Genomic DNA, 17,257 nt, shown 5'->3' on the forward strand with positions numbered 1-17,257 from the left:
GCGCACATTATCTTGATACACACAGATATCTATAACGCATAGATATAATACGCATACCTCCATTCTTATACACACAAGCGCACAACATATGGAGATGCGCCTGTAAGCTCAACGGAAGTATCGCCCAAACGAACAGTGAATTGTGTAGTGATGTGAATTTGCAGTTTATGTAAAAATGCTATGATTTATTTATCTTCTAAGTTTGTCGAAAATTTTAAGAATTGAAAGTTTTGATGAGCGGAAAAGCATTTGCGAAAGTGATAAATATTTAATTGAAATTGCGGGTTAACTTCTGATTATATTCTGAGTAATCGGCGATGTTATGTGAAGAAGTTGGGCAAAAGAAAAGAAAAAATCAAAATAAAACATGAAAATTAATGAAATTTTTCTAATTTTTGCTGTGCCTGTGAGTTTAAAAATAACTGCACAGTTTTTTAATTCTTTGTTTTTATTTGTTGTCGGTTCTGCTTTTGAAATTTCGTCGCTGCCAAAACCGGGCTGTGTGCTTAGTGCTCAAAGCAAATAAAACAAAGCAAGAAGCAAGAGAAACAAGTAGGCTGGGGGGCGGAGAGTGGAGCAGTGGAAGGGAAGAGTTTTTTGCGTTGCATGTCGCTATTGTTTTTGTAAAAGCACGACTACGAAATGCCGTCGGAATTGTGCGCGAAAATAATTGAAGCTGCGACAAAATAGAAAAAGTGCAGTGTAAAATTTAGAAATTTAAAAATTTAACATAAGAGCACTATAAACGCTCGCAAATATTAAAGTAAAAATTATAAAAAGTGTGTGAATGGAACGGATAACGTGCCAAATTGTTGAATAAAAAAAAAAAATAGATCAAAATAAATTATCTACATAGTGAGAAAAGTGCGCATATATCTCAAAAATTTAAGGCACATCCAATTCACATATCCAAATAATAAATGAAAATACCTTTCTGCTGAAGCTCTATATTATAATATTATTACTCAGGTCAATTGCCATTGAGTTTTGTGAACAGAGCGGCAGCCGGTGTGCATTCGCGTATACATCATACAATTTAAGTGGATCTCATCTGCCCCATGGCTATATTAATTTCGACCTGAACTTTAATTGACTTTTATTAGCGCGCTAAGATTGCCGCCCTCTCCACCACCTTCGGCAGAAGGGAGTGGCCAATAAAAGGACAAGGAAAAAAATGACTGAGTACGTTACGCCAAATATACACACAGTGTTGAAAAAGTATCAAACAAGTGCACCAAAAAGTTTACAGGGCCCTGGCCATGCGCTGAGCGCCGCCGGCTGCCCAACCGGCTCTAACTGTCCGCTTGACGCCACTTTGACTGGCGTGAGTGGCAGCGGCGGCAGCAATACTGAACTGAATATTGTGGGCGCTCGCAATCTTTGTACCGGTCACCTCTCGGTCGGGATTCTACCGCCAAACGGCCTAGCAAGCGGTAGCAACAAGTTATCGCCGCACTGCCCGCTCATAGCCTCGTCATCACCATCTTGCTCAAAATCCCCAAATTCGGGTTCAGCATTGCCACCGGCCGTTCCGCTTATTAAGAAGGAGGTGCTGAGTTCACCCGAGCCACATGAACTGGGTGAGACATTGCCACCACAAACGCTGCTGCTGCCGTTGTCGATGTCGTCACAAACAACACAATCTCAATCCCAAACAACTCCTCCTCAGCCTCCCCTAACTACGGTGAAAATTGTACCCCCTCCACCGCCGGAATTGTCACAACCTATCTTTACTGTGCCAGACTCTGGTTCCGGTGTATTATACGAAACGCGGCTTGAGGGTAAAACAATTGGCTGCTTCTCGCTGGGCGGGGAGATGCGTTTGTGTCTGCCGCAGTTTCTTAACAATGTGCTCGCCGACTTTACGCTCGACCAAATTAACCGCATATTCGATGAATTGGGTATCTATTGTTCACAGTGTACACCTGATCAACTATTGGAATTTAAAACAGCAAAGATTTTACCACCGGACGTGAAAGCGTCTGGTTTGATAACACGGACTGATGCTGAGCGTTTGTGTGCCGCACTTTTACATCGAGCTGATCGGAATAGTTACATTAGCGATGACGATATACCGAAAGGTGCCATCTCCTTCAAAGTATACCACCGCTGTTTCGGAAAGTGTGACGGCATTTGCACGCCCGATTTGTATTCTTACAATAAGCCAACTTGCATTATGTGCTTGGAGTGTAAAGGTTGGTTCTCACCACAGAAGTTTGTAGGCCATGTACATCGGGAAGTTGAAAATCGTACTTGCCATTGGGGATTCGATTCGCGAAATTGGCATGACTATCTGCATGTGGCGTTAGATGTCGAGAACCGTGAAAAATATCAAAAGATACTGGACGAGCTGAAGGAAGTCGAGATCAAGGAGGCGCTAAAAGCACAAAACGAAATACTCTACATGAAAAGAAAGGTATGCATCCCCGTAAAATTAATTTGGAAGATATGAAGTTTCCCATGCTCTCTATCGCAATTCGCGAAGTTTGTGGAATTATAAAAATACTCTCAAAGTTACAAAATATTTTTATTTAGTGGCGAGTAATAAAAATTGTGTTTTCTTTTTTTGAAAAAAGTGCCATCCATTATATTACAACATTACAAAAATGTTATGTATTTCATATGAGAATAGCAAAACGCCAAACCTACCAAAAATATTGAATTTAATTAAATATAACGATTTACATCCATGTTTTTGTAACAATTACAGTTTTTGGAAAACTAGTTTGACGAACTTGTGTTCACAGATTAATTAAAATTAGTTGGTCAACGTTCATCCTCACTTACACAACTGGTATAAAATGTAAGGAGGTAAAAACTTTTGCCCGGTTAGGGTGCACATTTTGAGAAAAGATCACGCAACTTTGTGAAAATGCTGTGGAAAACAATAAAATTTGACAGCTCTGTCGCAGAGCATTATAAATGCGACATTATTACGAGAAAAGAAACCTCCATTCTGCGTTGTGTATCGACGCTACAAAAACGTTATTGACCACTGGTTAAATAATTAACCATTGATGCTTATGTACATAGGTATGTACACACATCAAGCCCGTTTTTATAATTTTAGACGCAGAAATTCGAAATACATACTTTGTATGTAAATTATTTAGTTAATGAAGCACTGCATTTTTCAATAATTTTTTGAATACTTAGAAATTGTGGCCGCGCACGTTTTGCAAATCTAAATAACATTTCCATTAATTTGTATTTATAATACATAAATTTTCGTCCGCCAAAAACACGTATTTCTTAAGGCGTTGAAATTTTAAGTATAAACTGGACTCGGCTTTCTTAGCGACAGATATGGAATTGTAAACTGGATGATTCGCCGTAGTCCAAGCGAACTGCTAATGTGACATCTTGACTAGGAGTGGTCCAACTTTTTAAACCATTCTAAACAATTTTAATCATCGTGTTTTACGTTGCATTGAAATTTAGGAGTGAACTCGATATTTATAATACAAGTATTTACTTGCTCGTTTTAAGTGCTCTAATTTTATTTGAACTAGTCCGCATGAGATACTCGTGCATATCTACGTAGTAAAACAACCAAAACCATGGAAATATCTGCAACATCTCACAGTCCAATGGTATCGAAACCAACTGAACCACTTATCCATGTTGACGGGTATTGCAGCCAGCCAAGCTCTACCCTCAGTCAATCTGCTGATAGAAATTAAAAACCCACATATACACATAGGTGTGTATATGTGGAATAAAACAAAAATTTTATTAACCGGTTATCAGACGCGACTATGTCGTTTGACTTTGGGCAGAGTTCTGCAATGATTTTGTTGCTGTTTGTGCAAAAATCATGTGTGCGTGCACAAGCGCAAACGGTTAAAAATGCTTTCGCAAATGGCGAAAAAAGAGTTAAGCGTACACCACAAAAGAGTATGAACAGTAAAATAGCAAAACAGCAACAGACGAAAAAGGTGGACAGCAACAAAACACAAATTTTGTGAAGATAAAGCCGTATCGCATTGTACATAAACTTGAAATACCAACGAATCATGCCCGAGCGTCTTTGAGCATCCGCACTTGATCGTACATATCTATGTACATAGTGTTTTTTTTGTATTTTGTATGAAGGTAGGCTATACACACTTATGTACTTACTTATGCATGTGTGTTAGCCCCACATAATCGTGTATGTATGTATGTTGGTGTAGTGGATACCAGATTAAGTCACACCGCGTCGAACCAATGGAGACCAAAACCGACGTGCAAAACGTGCAAGACGCTGTTGACATCGACGGCCACACTGTAGGCCAGTGGAGACACGTTTCAAAACCAAAAGCCCAGTTTATTGGTGTGCGATGCTATTGTTTATTTTTGTATATTCTTGTTTGTGAATTGTTTTTGGTTGTAACGGTCGTAATTCTTTTGCGACTACTGACAGTGACTTCGACGGAGTTTTATTACCTCACTCAGCCCGACAGTCGACCGTTCAGTAGGCTAACTGGTCCGGTAATTCGCATATACTTTTGGTCAGGTTCCATTTTTCCGTACGGATTCGACTGAAAATTTTTGTGCCTTTGCTTCGTGAGAATGGTCTTAGTTCTAGTTTGAAGTCTCACTTTTGAGTTAGTACTTTTTTTTTGTGAATATTTGTAGCAAGTAATTCTTTTCAGTTTTGTCACATGATAACAACGGGATAACCCAAATCGCAAATTTTTTAATCATACATACACCCTTGGTGGGGTGTTTGGCTACTTTGTGGTGTGCGACTTGAGGTTGCTCTGGAATTGAGGAATCTGAAAGCTGTAACAACCTCCCGAACGACAGATGTTTTCTTCACAAGAAGCTCGGACGATGCATGCCTACTGTGAGCCAATCGAATTGTAGTCACGCAAGCCCACTCGAATACTGAGTAATACTTTGAAGTTGGCTTCCTTCTTCTTGATTGGCGTGATAACCGCTTAAGCAATTTTGACCGAGTTCAACAAAGCGCGCTAGTCGGAGCGTTTGTATCCATTCGGATGACATGACCCAGCCAACGAAGCCGAAGAGTGCGGTTCCGTGTGTAGAAGTCCACGCAAGTCACTGATGGCCAGGACGATTCTTCTGCATACGGTTCAAGTAGTTCACAACTTCTGGGCTTCTCCCAAGTATTCTCCGCCAAAACAAAGCCTCGGATGAAAGCTTGGAGTGTGCTTTAGGGATATAAAAATCGATTCCGATTCAACTCAAGAACCAACTCTTCTGTTAAAATAATCTGTTATTAATAATCGATTTGTAATTTTAAGAACCAATAAAGTATTTAACTTTTTGAATTGTTTAAATTTCACCATCATTGCATTGGTATTTTTTAATTTTGTGTGTATATTGAACAATTCCAAGCGAGGGTGGATATACTTTAACAACAGTTGCCGCTTTCGATTCACCACTTCTCTTTTCACTTGAGAATTTCGCTGCTCGCAAAGCGAAAAATTTGTCTGTGGAAGGAGCAAGAATTTAGCGATGATCAAACCACTCTGCGTATAGCCACATAGCTCACAAGCGATTTGCTACTCAGAGCTTCCAAGCATAAAAATAAATAAATTATTGGCGCGTACACCTCCTCCTATTTGTGGTGTGCGTCTTGATGTTGTTCTACAAATGGACGGACCTACAATTTTAAGCCGACTCCGAACGGCAAATGGGTTTTTATGAGAAGCTTTTTCATGGCGGTAATACACTCAGAGGTTTGCGATTGCCTGCCGAGAGGCGACCGCTATTAATTTTAATCATCGTGCTTCAATATGGTGTTTCACAGAGATTCGAACATACGTACTCTGAATGGTAGTTACGCAGCCGCTGGCCAAGCATACATTTTTTTATTATATATTGCATACTTAGGGGCAATTCTGTGCTCAAACAGGGTCTAACCATTTTGCATGCTTTCAGGCGGAGCGCTTTGAAAAGCAATACTATCACATGACGGGTTGCCAAAATGAAAACAATGCAGGGCTGCCAAATTATATTCAACGTTGGATTCAAGGTGGATTTGTTTCTTTATTCGCTATTCGCTAGAATGGGAGCAATGTGTAAAGGACAAGGACCTAAATCGGATTTGTGGGACTACTATTCGGTTGCTCATCCACTCAAAGCCTAATATGGCTATAAAACATCAATTGATAGAAAATATGTCTGCTATGGATAAGTGCCTGGTCTAAGTAATAAGATTCAAATAGCCTTCCCCTTATGTCAAGGGAAATAAAATAATAAGCACTAAGCAATGCAAGTTTCCGGAACCTTAAATGTACGAAATCGCGAATACGTACTTATAAGTGACCCATGTGCTATGGATAAGCTCTTTTTACCATTTGATTCCTTCGGGGATGTTTTTGTTCCAAAACTCCTCATATTAATGCTAGCGATGCATTTCCGTTTGCGCCTAAACAGTCGTTGACATGCGAGTATGTATCGCAGTTTACGTGCAAAAAATGCATACTTTTGCCTTTTTTGCTTCCGCTGGCCTAGCAACAATTCCTATTATGTAGGCAGTAACAACACTGCTTATGCCACAAACGTAAGTTTTCACATGTGTGTATGCATGTCATGGGCTATATTCGCGTATATTTACCTATTGGCGTCTAAATAGCCAACAAATAAGCAAGCCAACTTACCAATCAGCGAACTAAGCAGCACTATTCAGCGTTGTGATAAGTGGCAAGTAGTTGTTGGCAGTACCAAACAAGCTCCAAAGCAGGCTGGCCGCAGTACCTCGTTCTGTTCTTAGTCCACTGCTGCACCTGCGGTTTAAGGTGGGTTCAGACATGGTAAATGGTTTTGCTGTTCCGTTTGAGCATCACAAAAGAATTTTAAGGCGATTGTTTTTCGGTAATTAATTTCTTGCATAGTCGCAATTTGATTAGGAGCTTTTATTGATACTTTGTATGATATGCCTTTATGTATTTTAGCTATGACTATACTCGGCGGCCGCCGTAGCCGAATGGGTTCGTGCGTGACTACATTCGGAATTCACAGAGAGAACGTCGGTTCGAATCTCGGTGAAACAGTAAAATTAAGAAAAACATTTTTCTAACAGCGGTCGCCCCTCGGCAGGTAATGGCAAACCTCCGCGTGTATTTCTGCCATGAAAAAGCTCCTCATAAAAATATCTGCCGTTCGGAGTCGGCTTGAAACTGTAGGTCTCTCCTTTGGGGAACAACATCAAGACGCACACCACAAATAGGAGGAGGAACCCGGCCAAACACCCAAAAAAGGGTGTACGCGCCAATTATATACATGTATATACTCGTACATTCATACTGACTTAGGTGACTCGTAGTGGTAACGCTAATGGACACACACAGGGATGTGTTTTGCGTTTTGATGAGCTATTGCACAAATTATGGGTATTACTTTTCACGTTGTTGTTGTTGTATACGTTCACAAAACCATGCCAAGACCCAGGAAACAGGATGTTTCGACAAGGTGGGTCCAGGGGAAAACGAGCGCTAGATGAGACGGTTTAAGGAGGTGTGTGAAGAGTTGGTTAGTGCCGTGTGAAGTTCCCATTAATGTCGGACAGATGTTGATGTTGCTGTAATATCCAGACGGATCCGGCGGCCGCCGTAGTCGAATGGGTCGGTGCGCGACTACCATTTAAAAGTGCGTATGTCGAATCTCCGTGCATGAACATCAAATAAAGAAATAGTTTTCTCTTATAGCCGTCGCTCCTCGGCAGGCAATGGCAAATCTTTAAGTGTATTCCTGCCACGAAAAAGCTCTATTTGTGGAACAACTTCAAGACGCACGCGACAAATAGGAGGAGGAGCTAGGCCAAACACCTAACTTAAGTGTGCGCGCTAATTATTTTTTTAATATCCAGAACGTAATTGCCCCAGAATTGCGTGGGTTTCACAAGGCAGTTGAAGCTCTTCGTCTGCAATGATTGGTGATTGGACACAGATAACAACATTAGGGCAATCATTTTCATACCATGATAAGAATTAACCAAGCTTCCGAACACAGGCGCAATTTAGTTTAAAAACTAACTGCCTGAAAGTGTTGCTTATTGCAGTGGGGGAACAGTTAAAAGGAGTTTCAGAATGTTGCTCAAATCGCTTCTTGAAAATAAAAGCTTTCTTTCAGAAAGTAAAGCACTTTAGTTCAACTTGATGGAAGTACTTTCCATATCAAGTCTGTCGGCAGCTTAACGTTTGCTTGTTGCATTGGTGGTTATGCGGTGGTAGCGAAATATTGTCTTGTGTGTGGGTAATTTAGTTTTTGCATATTTAGAACTCGTGTTGTAGTTGACTTTGTTTGTGCTGTTCTCTTTTTTTTGTTTTTTCTTTTTTGTTCTTTGTAAAACTGGCAAAATGCGCCACAACGAGTACACACAAGTGGCAAAGCTACATTGCATGATTAGACAGGTGTGTTTTCAGGCTGGCTATAGCTCCGTTCGTCCCTCCGCCTGTCGGTTGGTCTGTCTCATTGTTTTCAGCTGCTTATGTCGACTCGCTTGTCTGTTTATCTGTCTGCTTGTCTGTCCTTCTGCGCATGCATCATCCAGTTGTTTATCTAACAACCTTTAGCCGTCTATTCACGCCAGTCCAGTCAAATTCGCCTCCAGCGGCGACCCCTTCAGTCACACTCTGGTCTATCGTTTCAGAGAGTCTGTTGTGCCTGTCAGTTGGTCTATCTTATTTTATATCAACATAAACTTTATTGCTTGTTTTTCGTTTTCTGTTCTCTTTTTAAAGTATGCAAGTGTATCTGCATATAAATAAACAAGCACTTGTATACATATGTGTGTGTTCGTATGTGTATAAATGTGTGCATGTAAATATGTGAGCACGTGAAGGCATTTGCTTACCATCGTGCACTTTTTTCTGCAGGTATTATTGAAGTCGCTACTGCGCGCTTTATTTTAGTTGTAACCGTTGTTGGCTTCAACGATTTGCAGCAGTGCGGCAACAGCTTCGTCACTGTCATGAGTGCAGGCGCACGCTGCTGAGCCAACTTGGCGCTGCTTTTGTGGACCCTCAGCGCTGGTGGTGGCCCCTTTAGCTGGCAAACCGACGAACTGGCAAACTGACAACTTGAGTTGGGCGCGATCTTATGTTGTTGTGATGTTTTTGCAACAATTTCCCTGACATGTAGTTGAATATGTTTTTGTAATTTATGAACAACAACTAATATAAAAAACGCACGTTGCCGATAGAAAATGCATAATGAATGCGGAAAAATTTATATGCATTCGGGCAGTAATTAAAATTATCGTAATAATGTTGCCTAATCGCGTATCCCTCCGTTATTCTGTATTGGTGTTTGAGAATGCAAAATATGCGTGCGAGCAATTAGAGCGCTGGCTGAAGATTCTAGTATTGCAATTCAAACCGTTTTGAGTGAGGTAAAGATGTTAACTGAACTACCGAGCGATCCCTCCTGCCAAGAAATACAATTCTTATGCTAATTTAATACAGTTTTTTTCTTTTAACTCTTGACTGCTCATAAAGTTAGCACTTATTCTTTTCATAACGGCTTACATAAACTTGGGTGACGTATTTATTGAGATTGCAGTTGATATATTTGATTAATTTTATTTAGAAATTTACAAGTCGATATTAATGCGGTCACAGTAACAGGAAGAATAAAAAATTAGAAACAGATGATGAGTAATGACAGATGACACGCATAGTGTTGCCAGAAATAACTTGAACACGCCCTCTCAATATGCGGATCATCTAAGTAGTTAAACCAAGTCCAGTACGACATCTTTCGTGATTAACTTTTGAGAGTGATTTCGTCATAACATCTGCAACCATATTTTGCGTTGATATGTGTTGTAGCTTCAAATGGCCAGCGGCGACTGTTTCACGAATGAAATGATGTTTAATATCGATGTGCTTCGTGCGAGCATGAAAAACAGGATCACCAGCCAAACATTGAGCTCCTTTATTATCAACAAAAATTGTTATGTCGATAAACTCTCGTAGACCAAGCTCAGTTAACAAACTTCGTAAATAGATTGCTTCTTTCGTTGCTTTTGCCAAGCTAATATATTCCGCTTCCGTTGATGATAGTGCGACCGTGCGTTGCTTTTGCGACTTCCAGGTAATCGCAGCGCCGCTAATTAAAAATACGTAGCCGGTATATGAACGACGATCTACGGTACAACCTCCCCAATCAGCATCCGCGTAGCCAATCAGTGGGTCATTCGTCTTACGAAACACTAATCCCCTATGTGCTGAGCCAGCAAGATATCTCAGAACTCTCTTCGCAGCCAACCAATGGCACATAGATATCGCGATACAATATTTGCTATGTCAGGTCTCGTTGCCACTGACAAATACATCAAACTTCCAATTAATTCTCTATAATGATTTACTTCAGACAGCTTTTTCGAATCTGGAAACTTAACATTCACTTCGGATGGCGTCATTACAGGATTGCAATCTTCCATACCATATTGCTTCAACAAATTCATTACATAACCTGTTTGTCGCAAAGTGATACAATCTGCAGATTGACTTATTTCAAGTCCCAAACAATATTTCGCTTGACCCATATCTTTGATCTCAAATTCCTGCAAGAGCTGCTTCTTTACGTATTCAATGCATTTCAAACTTTTCGCTGAAACTAATAAATCGTCGACGTACACCAATAACAAGCAAACCTCATCACAGATTATACCAGAAAACAAACAGGGTTCATTTTTCAATGGCTCCAATCCCATTTCAGATAGCTTTGTTCGAAGTTTAATATACCACTGGCGACCAGATTGCTTGAGGCCATATAAAGCCTTATTAAGCTTACACGCGCTACCACCATTATGTAATTTTGTGAGCATATTTCCAGTACATATACTAATAGGATAATTATCGCTCCGTTTTCACACAATACGCTTCAGTATCTCAGGTAACATGTCTGGAACCTTCATGAATACGTCTTCATCTAAAGGACCATTGAGATAAGCTGTAACGACATCAAATTGCCAAATTTTAAAGTTAAAATGAATGGCAAATGCCAACATCAGTCGGACTGTCTCCAACCTCGCAACAGAAGCAAACGTCTCATTGTAATTCACACGGTATTTTTGACTATAACCCTTAGCTACAAGTCGTGCTTTACGCCGCTCAATTTTTCCTTCGTTTCCATACTTGTTAGTAAGCACAAATCGACAGCCAATAATGTTTTTGTTATCGCCGGTCTTCACGATCTTAAAGGTGTCATTTTTAAGAATACTAATAACTTCACTCTCAATAGCATCTTTCCATTCATCACGATCGGGACCTTTTAAAGCACTTCGAGTTTCAATTTCGGCTATTCCAGTAAATACGTCATCACTAAGTTCGTCAGCGTGAACACCTGGAGGATCGGAATCTTATGAGGCTTCTATTAAATTTCGAGAATGGAATAACTTTCGCGGACGCCCTCTATATCCGCGGAGGAGTCGTGGTCTTCCAGGTGCCCTATTTTCAACCTGTTTAATATCATTCACAGGGGCAACATTTTTCACAGAATCACCTTCAGTATTTGCTGAATTATCTCCCTGCATCTTCGGAGGAGAAAATTCAACGATCCCTCGCTCATCATTATCGACATTTTCTTCTTTGTCAGACAACAACAACTCATCAACAACCACCGTATGTGGTGACCGTGGTAGATTCATCTCTAAAAATTTAACATCTCGAGCATAGACTATTTGATGAGTATTGGGGACCCATATACAATAACCCTTTCTGTCTCTTGGGTATCCTACAAATATACCTTCTATGGATCTAGGAGCAAGTTTATTTTTACCTGGATTCTTATCGAGCACCATTACTTTTGATCCAAATACTTTAAGTGATTGAGCAGTGGTTGGTCGCCATTCAACTTTTCGTAGGGTGTTTTCCAATTTATACTACTCGATGGGCACCTGTTGCGAATGTATCCAGAGGTTGCAACAGCTTCCGCCCAAAATGACTTCCCTAAGCCAGATTGTGATAAAAGACACCTAGACATGTCCAATAATGTCCGATTCATCCTTTCGGCGAGCCCATTCTGCTCAGGAGTATTGGGAATACTTAGTCTCCTCAAAATACCGTTATCTGAAAGATACTGATCAAAAAGGTTATTGCAGTACTCACGACCATTGTCTGATTTTAGACACTTTATTTTCTGTCCTGTCTGCCTCTCGATACAAGTTTGATAAAGTTTGAAAGCGGTGAAAACGTCTGATTTTTGCCGTAAGAAATAAACTTCACACCAACGTGAACTGTCATCTATAAACGTGACGAAGTACCTGGCACGGCCAATTGATTCTTCCCTGAAAGGGCCAACGACGTCGGAGTGCACGATCTTTAGCAATTCTTTGCAATGGTCACGGCTTTTATCAAACGATAAAGCCGTCATTTTGCTTTTCAAACAAGTTTCACAGTTTGAAAGTTCTGTACTCTCGCTAACATCCATTTTAGGAAGTGCCCACTGACTAACTAATTAATCTTACTAAGTCTTTGGAGTTAAGATGACCTAGACGACAATGCCATTTAAATAACTCAGAGCATCTGACTTCAGCAATCGCGCATTCGTTGCCTTCACGTGCAAAGAACAAAGCACCTTTACGATCAGCGACTAAAATTGCTTTGCCATTCTCATCACTAACATATGCTCCATTCTTGACAAATGTTACTGTATGCCCTTTGTTGGTGATCTTTGCAACAGATATTAAGTTTGTGCGCAAGTCCGGCACAAATAATGTATTGTTGAACTCAATGAGTTGTTCGCCACCACAACCAGCAACTGCCAGCTTAACTTTACCCTTGCCTTTGACTTCTGCACAAGCTTGACTAGCGAGATTCAGTTTAACCTTTGTTGATTTGTCAATAGACGAAAAATTTGAAATATCGCCACATAAATGCGCCGTACATCCACTGTCAAGAATCCAATCATGTGTCGACCTGAAACTATGCTCACTTCTCCAAGTGTGCTCAGCACCAGTATAACAAGCTGCATACGATTCGTTTACTTCTTGATCTTGTTGTTTTCCGCGATTTGCACTATCACCTTTTCGTGCTTTACAAACACTTGCCTTGTGCCCAAATACACCACACTTAAAACACTTAAAGTTGTGCTTAGGAGTGAACTTATCTTTACACTTTGTACATTTCTTATGAGCATGCATACGCTCCCCAGTGGCCATTGCAATAACCGCACTTCCCGAAGCTTGTTTACGTGCCTCGCTCCCTTCAATAATTTTTACCTTCAATATATCAGCTTTGGGTAGTTCGTCTCTTGACTCAATAGCACAACGAAAATTTTCGTACGACGATGGCAAACTATACAGCAGCATAATTGACAATAAATCGCCATTTATTGGTACACACATGCTTTCCAACTTGTCAACTGCATCGAAGAACGTGCAATATGCTCTTTAACATTACCGCCCTCATCTAATTTGTGTAGCATTAGCTGTTTCAAAAGAGTTGCTTTGCGGGCCGGTCCTTTTGATGCATAAATTGACTCTAATTTAAGCCACACGTCCCGCGAAGTGTCGCAGCCACGAACTTGCTTCAATTCTGATGGTTGAATTGAAAGAACTAAATCTGCCTTAGCCTTTTTATCGTTTTTCAACAACAAGGCTTTGGCAGCAGCATCACACTCTGTTGGCATAGCACACGTACCATTGACATACTCCCACAAATCATTTTTAATCAGCAACGCCTCCACCTGCATACTCCAAGTGTCAAAGTTCTCCTTGGACAAAAGCTCAATTCTGGATGAGCTAGATACGAAATTCCCAGCCATCTTAGATGCAGTATCAAGAGTCGAACCACGTGTCTGTTGGATAATTTCTTCTTTTGGAATCTTCTTTTGGAATCGCCTTTTCGTCGGTTTTACTCAGTACGCGCAATTGAAATTATGTCAGCAGAATTATTTTGGGTAACTGGGCCCATAACCTATTGAGATTGCAGTTGATATATTTGATTAATTTTATTTAGAAATTTACAAGTCGATATTAATGCGGTCACAGTAACAGGAAGAATAAAAAATTAGAAACAGATGATGAGTAATGACAGATGACACGCATAGTGTTGCCAGAAATAACTTGAACAGTATTATTAAGGAGAGATAATTTTGAAACACTCATATCTTATTAGTATTAACAAATTATAATTGAAGTTAATTCTTGTATAAAGATTTCATAGTCAAAAAAATAAAAAAATTAATTAATCTAAATCAAAGCAATACACTTTGCAGAAATTTTCATAAGCTTTCCATTCAGCTGCTGCAGTTACAATTCTTGGCCGGATTTAAAGCTGCAAATAGTGGCGCCGTACCGTAGGCATAGCTGTAACCATAACAATCAGCTGTTCTGATCAAGCACTGGGGTTTCACTGTAAACGATTATATAGTAGGTGCCGCATCATGGCGCCATAAGCATCGCCGTATGTATCCATTAAATTCTGGTTTTTCACCGTAACCGTAAGCAGTGGTGAAATACTTTAATATTTGCGGTAAAAATTTGGGTATTAGAAATGAACGACGAAAAATTAATTGACTTAGTGGAAAAGTATCCGTGTTTTTATGTCAAAATGTAAATGTTGTCATTAAATCTACTTCAATATAGCTGTTTATGGTTACGGCATGACTAATTTTCAAATGGTGTAATGTTGTGGCTATGGTTATGGTTACGGCTATGGCATCATCATTAATCAATGTCTCAGCAATTTCATATAGTTGTATTGTTGTTGTTGTAACATCATAAAAATTCCACATATATGTACGGGGAATGCTGCTGAAGTGGAAGTCCTTGGCGGGATTTACATCTGAAATATATTTACTTACATTTTTATTTAAATTTAGAACTTTGACTCAATTCGCTAAATTGAATTCGCGATTATTTTTACTTGGCGATCAGCTGTGTTTCTCACTTTGCAAATTCTCACAAGCAAAAATGCATCCAGTAAAAACTTACAACTTCTCCTCAAAATGATATGCCATTTTGCTCTCTCACTTTCCCCTATTTTGCAAGTGTTTTGGATACATGGACACCAAAACTTGATAATTTGTAACAAGACCAAGAAATCTAAAATTATTGAAATAAGCATAGTTGTAATATATTCGCATTTGCTTGCACCAGATGAACTACATATTGCGCATACATACATATGAAAATTATTGCTAGCACCAATATGAAAGTCACGGCTAGAAATTTTCTTCAAACCAGCCAAGAGAAAAATTGAACCAACAACACAACACTTGACCAGACGAGAATAGGAAGCAAGAGAAATTGAAAACCCTTTTCAGTGATCATTATATTTCTTATCTATATATGTAGATATGTGTATATATATATTTATTACGTTTTTGAAACTTCTGCCCCATATCAGTATGTATGTATGTATTGGCGAAATATTGTCGCGCATGCACTCGAAAAACATTGGAAAACTTACGTATGCACATATACATATGTATGTATGCAAGTATTTACATATTTGTGTAGGTATGTGTGCTGATATGGCAAATTTTATTGATTTTGCTTGTGCTGTTGATCTGATGAATTTCGAATGCGCTGCAGGTACGAGCCATTAAGTAGCTAATAAAAAATCCATACGTGTTGAAACCGAAAACCGAACAACCAACAATCTACTAAAACAATAAACTCTAGCCGACGAACCTTATGGGGAGGCATTAAAAATATCGCAAAATTATTGATATATGGTGCATGTGTACGTACACACATACATATACATATGTATGTAGTAGGATCTTTGCATGATTTGCGCGTGAAGATCGCTTAAACGATGTGTGGTACGTCTGTCTGTATGTATAGAAACATTTTTAATGACGCCAAAAATGATAAGAAATTCCAAAAAAAACCCAAGCACACGACGACCACCCAAGCGAATTTCGCTTTTTGAAATTAGTTCGTTTTTTTATTATCATTTTGTATGCTATCGAAAAGGTACAACCATATCTACATAAATACATATGTACATATATACAAGTAAATATTTACATACACTTGTACGTATGGGCCCAAACAATTCATGTTGTTTTGCGTAACGACAAAATGAGAAGCCACTAATATCTGCATATAAGTATTTATTATACTTGTATTTAAATCACAAATATGTGTGTGTGCATTTATGAGTGTAATTTGCTCACATGTTAATGAGAGTTTAAAAATAAATACATTGTTGATAAGATAGGGATAGTGCAAAAGCAAGTAAACAGCTCTCGTGCTTAAACAACAATAACGACAAGAAAAACAAAACGAGAAACAGAAAAATAAACGTAAATTTGATAGTGGGTACGTACTTGCAACTTAGGTGGCGAACAAATAATTAGGACACTTTTATTAACGCCTGGAAATAATACATTCCCACACATACATACGCACATACTTACAAATTTGTATTATAATAATTTGTATTAATGTATAAACGCATATTTGACTATAAATATAATACAAATATGTATTTAAGTATTTGTGCGCACAACCCACAAAAGCGAAGGAATTAACATATGAGGGCTGCCTTTTATATTTTTCGCCCTTGCAACACTACGTGTGATGAGCTGTACCTCGGTATTTTGATTGAAAAGTTTAGTATTGTATTTTTTAGCATAAACATAGATATAACGTTTCCACTTACGAGCTTTGTTTGATTTTTTCAGGGAGCTGAAAAATTCATCTCTTCCAGTTAAAATTTTCGTGCGATGATTTATTACGATTTTCGAGACAGCAGGAGTGCATTGATGAACTTACTTCGACTTTTGGCATTGTGCGCGAATCGATAACGTAAGAACGTCATGTGACATGTCGCGAGATAAAGGCATGCTTGGGCATTAGTTGCGAAAATTGGTTAAAGCGCATGTTGAAACAATTTTGAAAAACACTAAAGCCATTTTAATTATTACAATATTTTACTTTGTTTTAATTACTGGGCGCAAAATTTAAAAGGCCACCGTCGTAAATATAAGTACACAAGTATTTAATGACATTAAGAGTGACTTAGAATTTAGTTCGCTTATTGTTTTTAATACATAATATTTCCCTGATAAGCAGATTTATATGCACATGAGTTAAAAGTTCTGTTTAATACTGAAACAAAGTATTGCTAACCAATACAGATGCTAATTGCAGAATTGGTGAAACAAAGAAAACTTATTCTAGAAGAAATCAATCTACATATGTATGTAGATACCTCAAACGCAGTTGTCGCTAGCATGCAAATTCGCATACGCACCACCAACACATTGTCAAGTTAGAATAAAATCATTTATAGAGATACTAAAGAAATAGTCTTCAAAATATACCCTTAAGAAGCATAAG

General features: G+C 38.9%; 1 protein-coding gene across 1 annotated transcript in view; it reads left to right on the forward strand.

Moving 5' to 3' along the window:
• The first annotated feature begins 773 nt into the window (after window positions 1-773).
• LOC129248984 (ski oncogene-like) overlaps window positions 774-17,257 on the forward strand; it is a 59,144-nt gene continuing 42,660 nt past the window's right edge. Inside the window, exon 1 of the mRNA XM_054888587.1 lies at window positions 774-2,416. Within this exon, the coding sequence (XP_054744562.1) occupies window positions 1,175-2,416 (1,242 nt within the window). The 5' untranslated portion in view covers window positions 774-1,174. The remainder of the gene's footprint in view (window positions 2,417-17,257) is intronic.

The sequence above is a fragment of the Anastrepha obliqua genome, chromosome 5, assembly GCF_027943255.1.
Source record: "Anastrepha obliqua isolate idAnaObli1 chromosome 5, idAnaObli1_1.0, whole genome shotgun sequence".
Classification (NCBI taxonomy): domain Eukaryota; kingdom Metazoa; phylum Arthropoda; class Insecta; order Diptera; family Tephritidae; genus Anastrepha; species Anastrepha obliqua.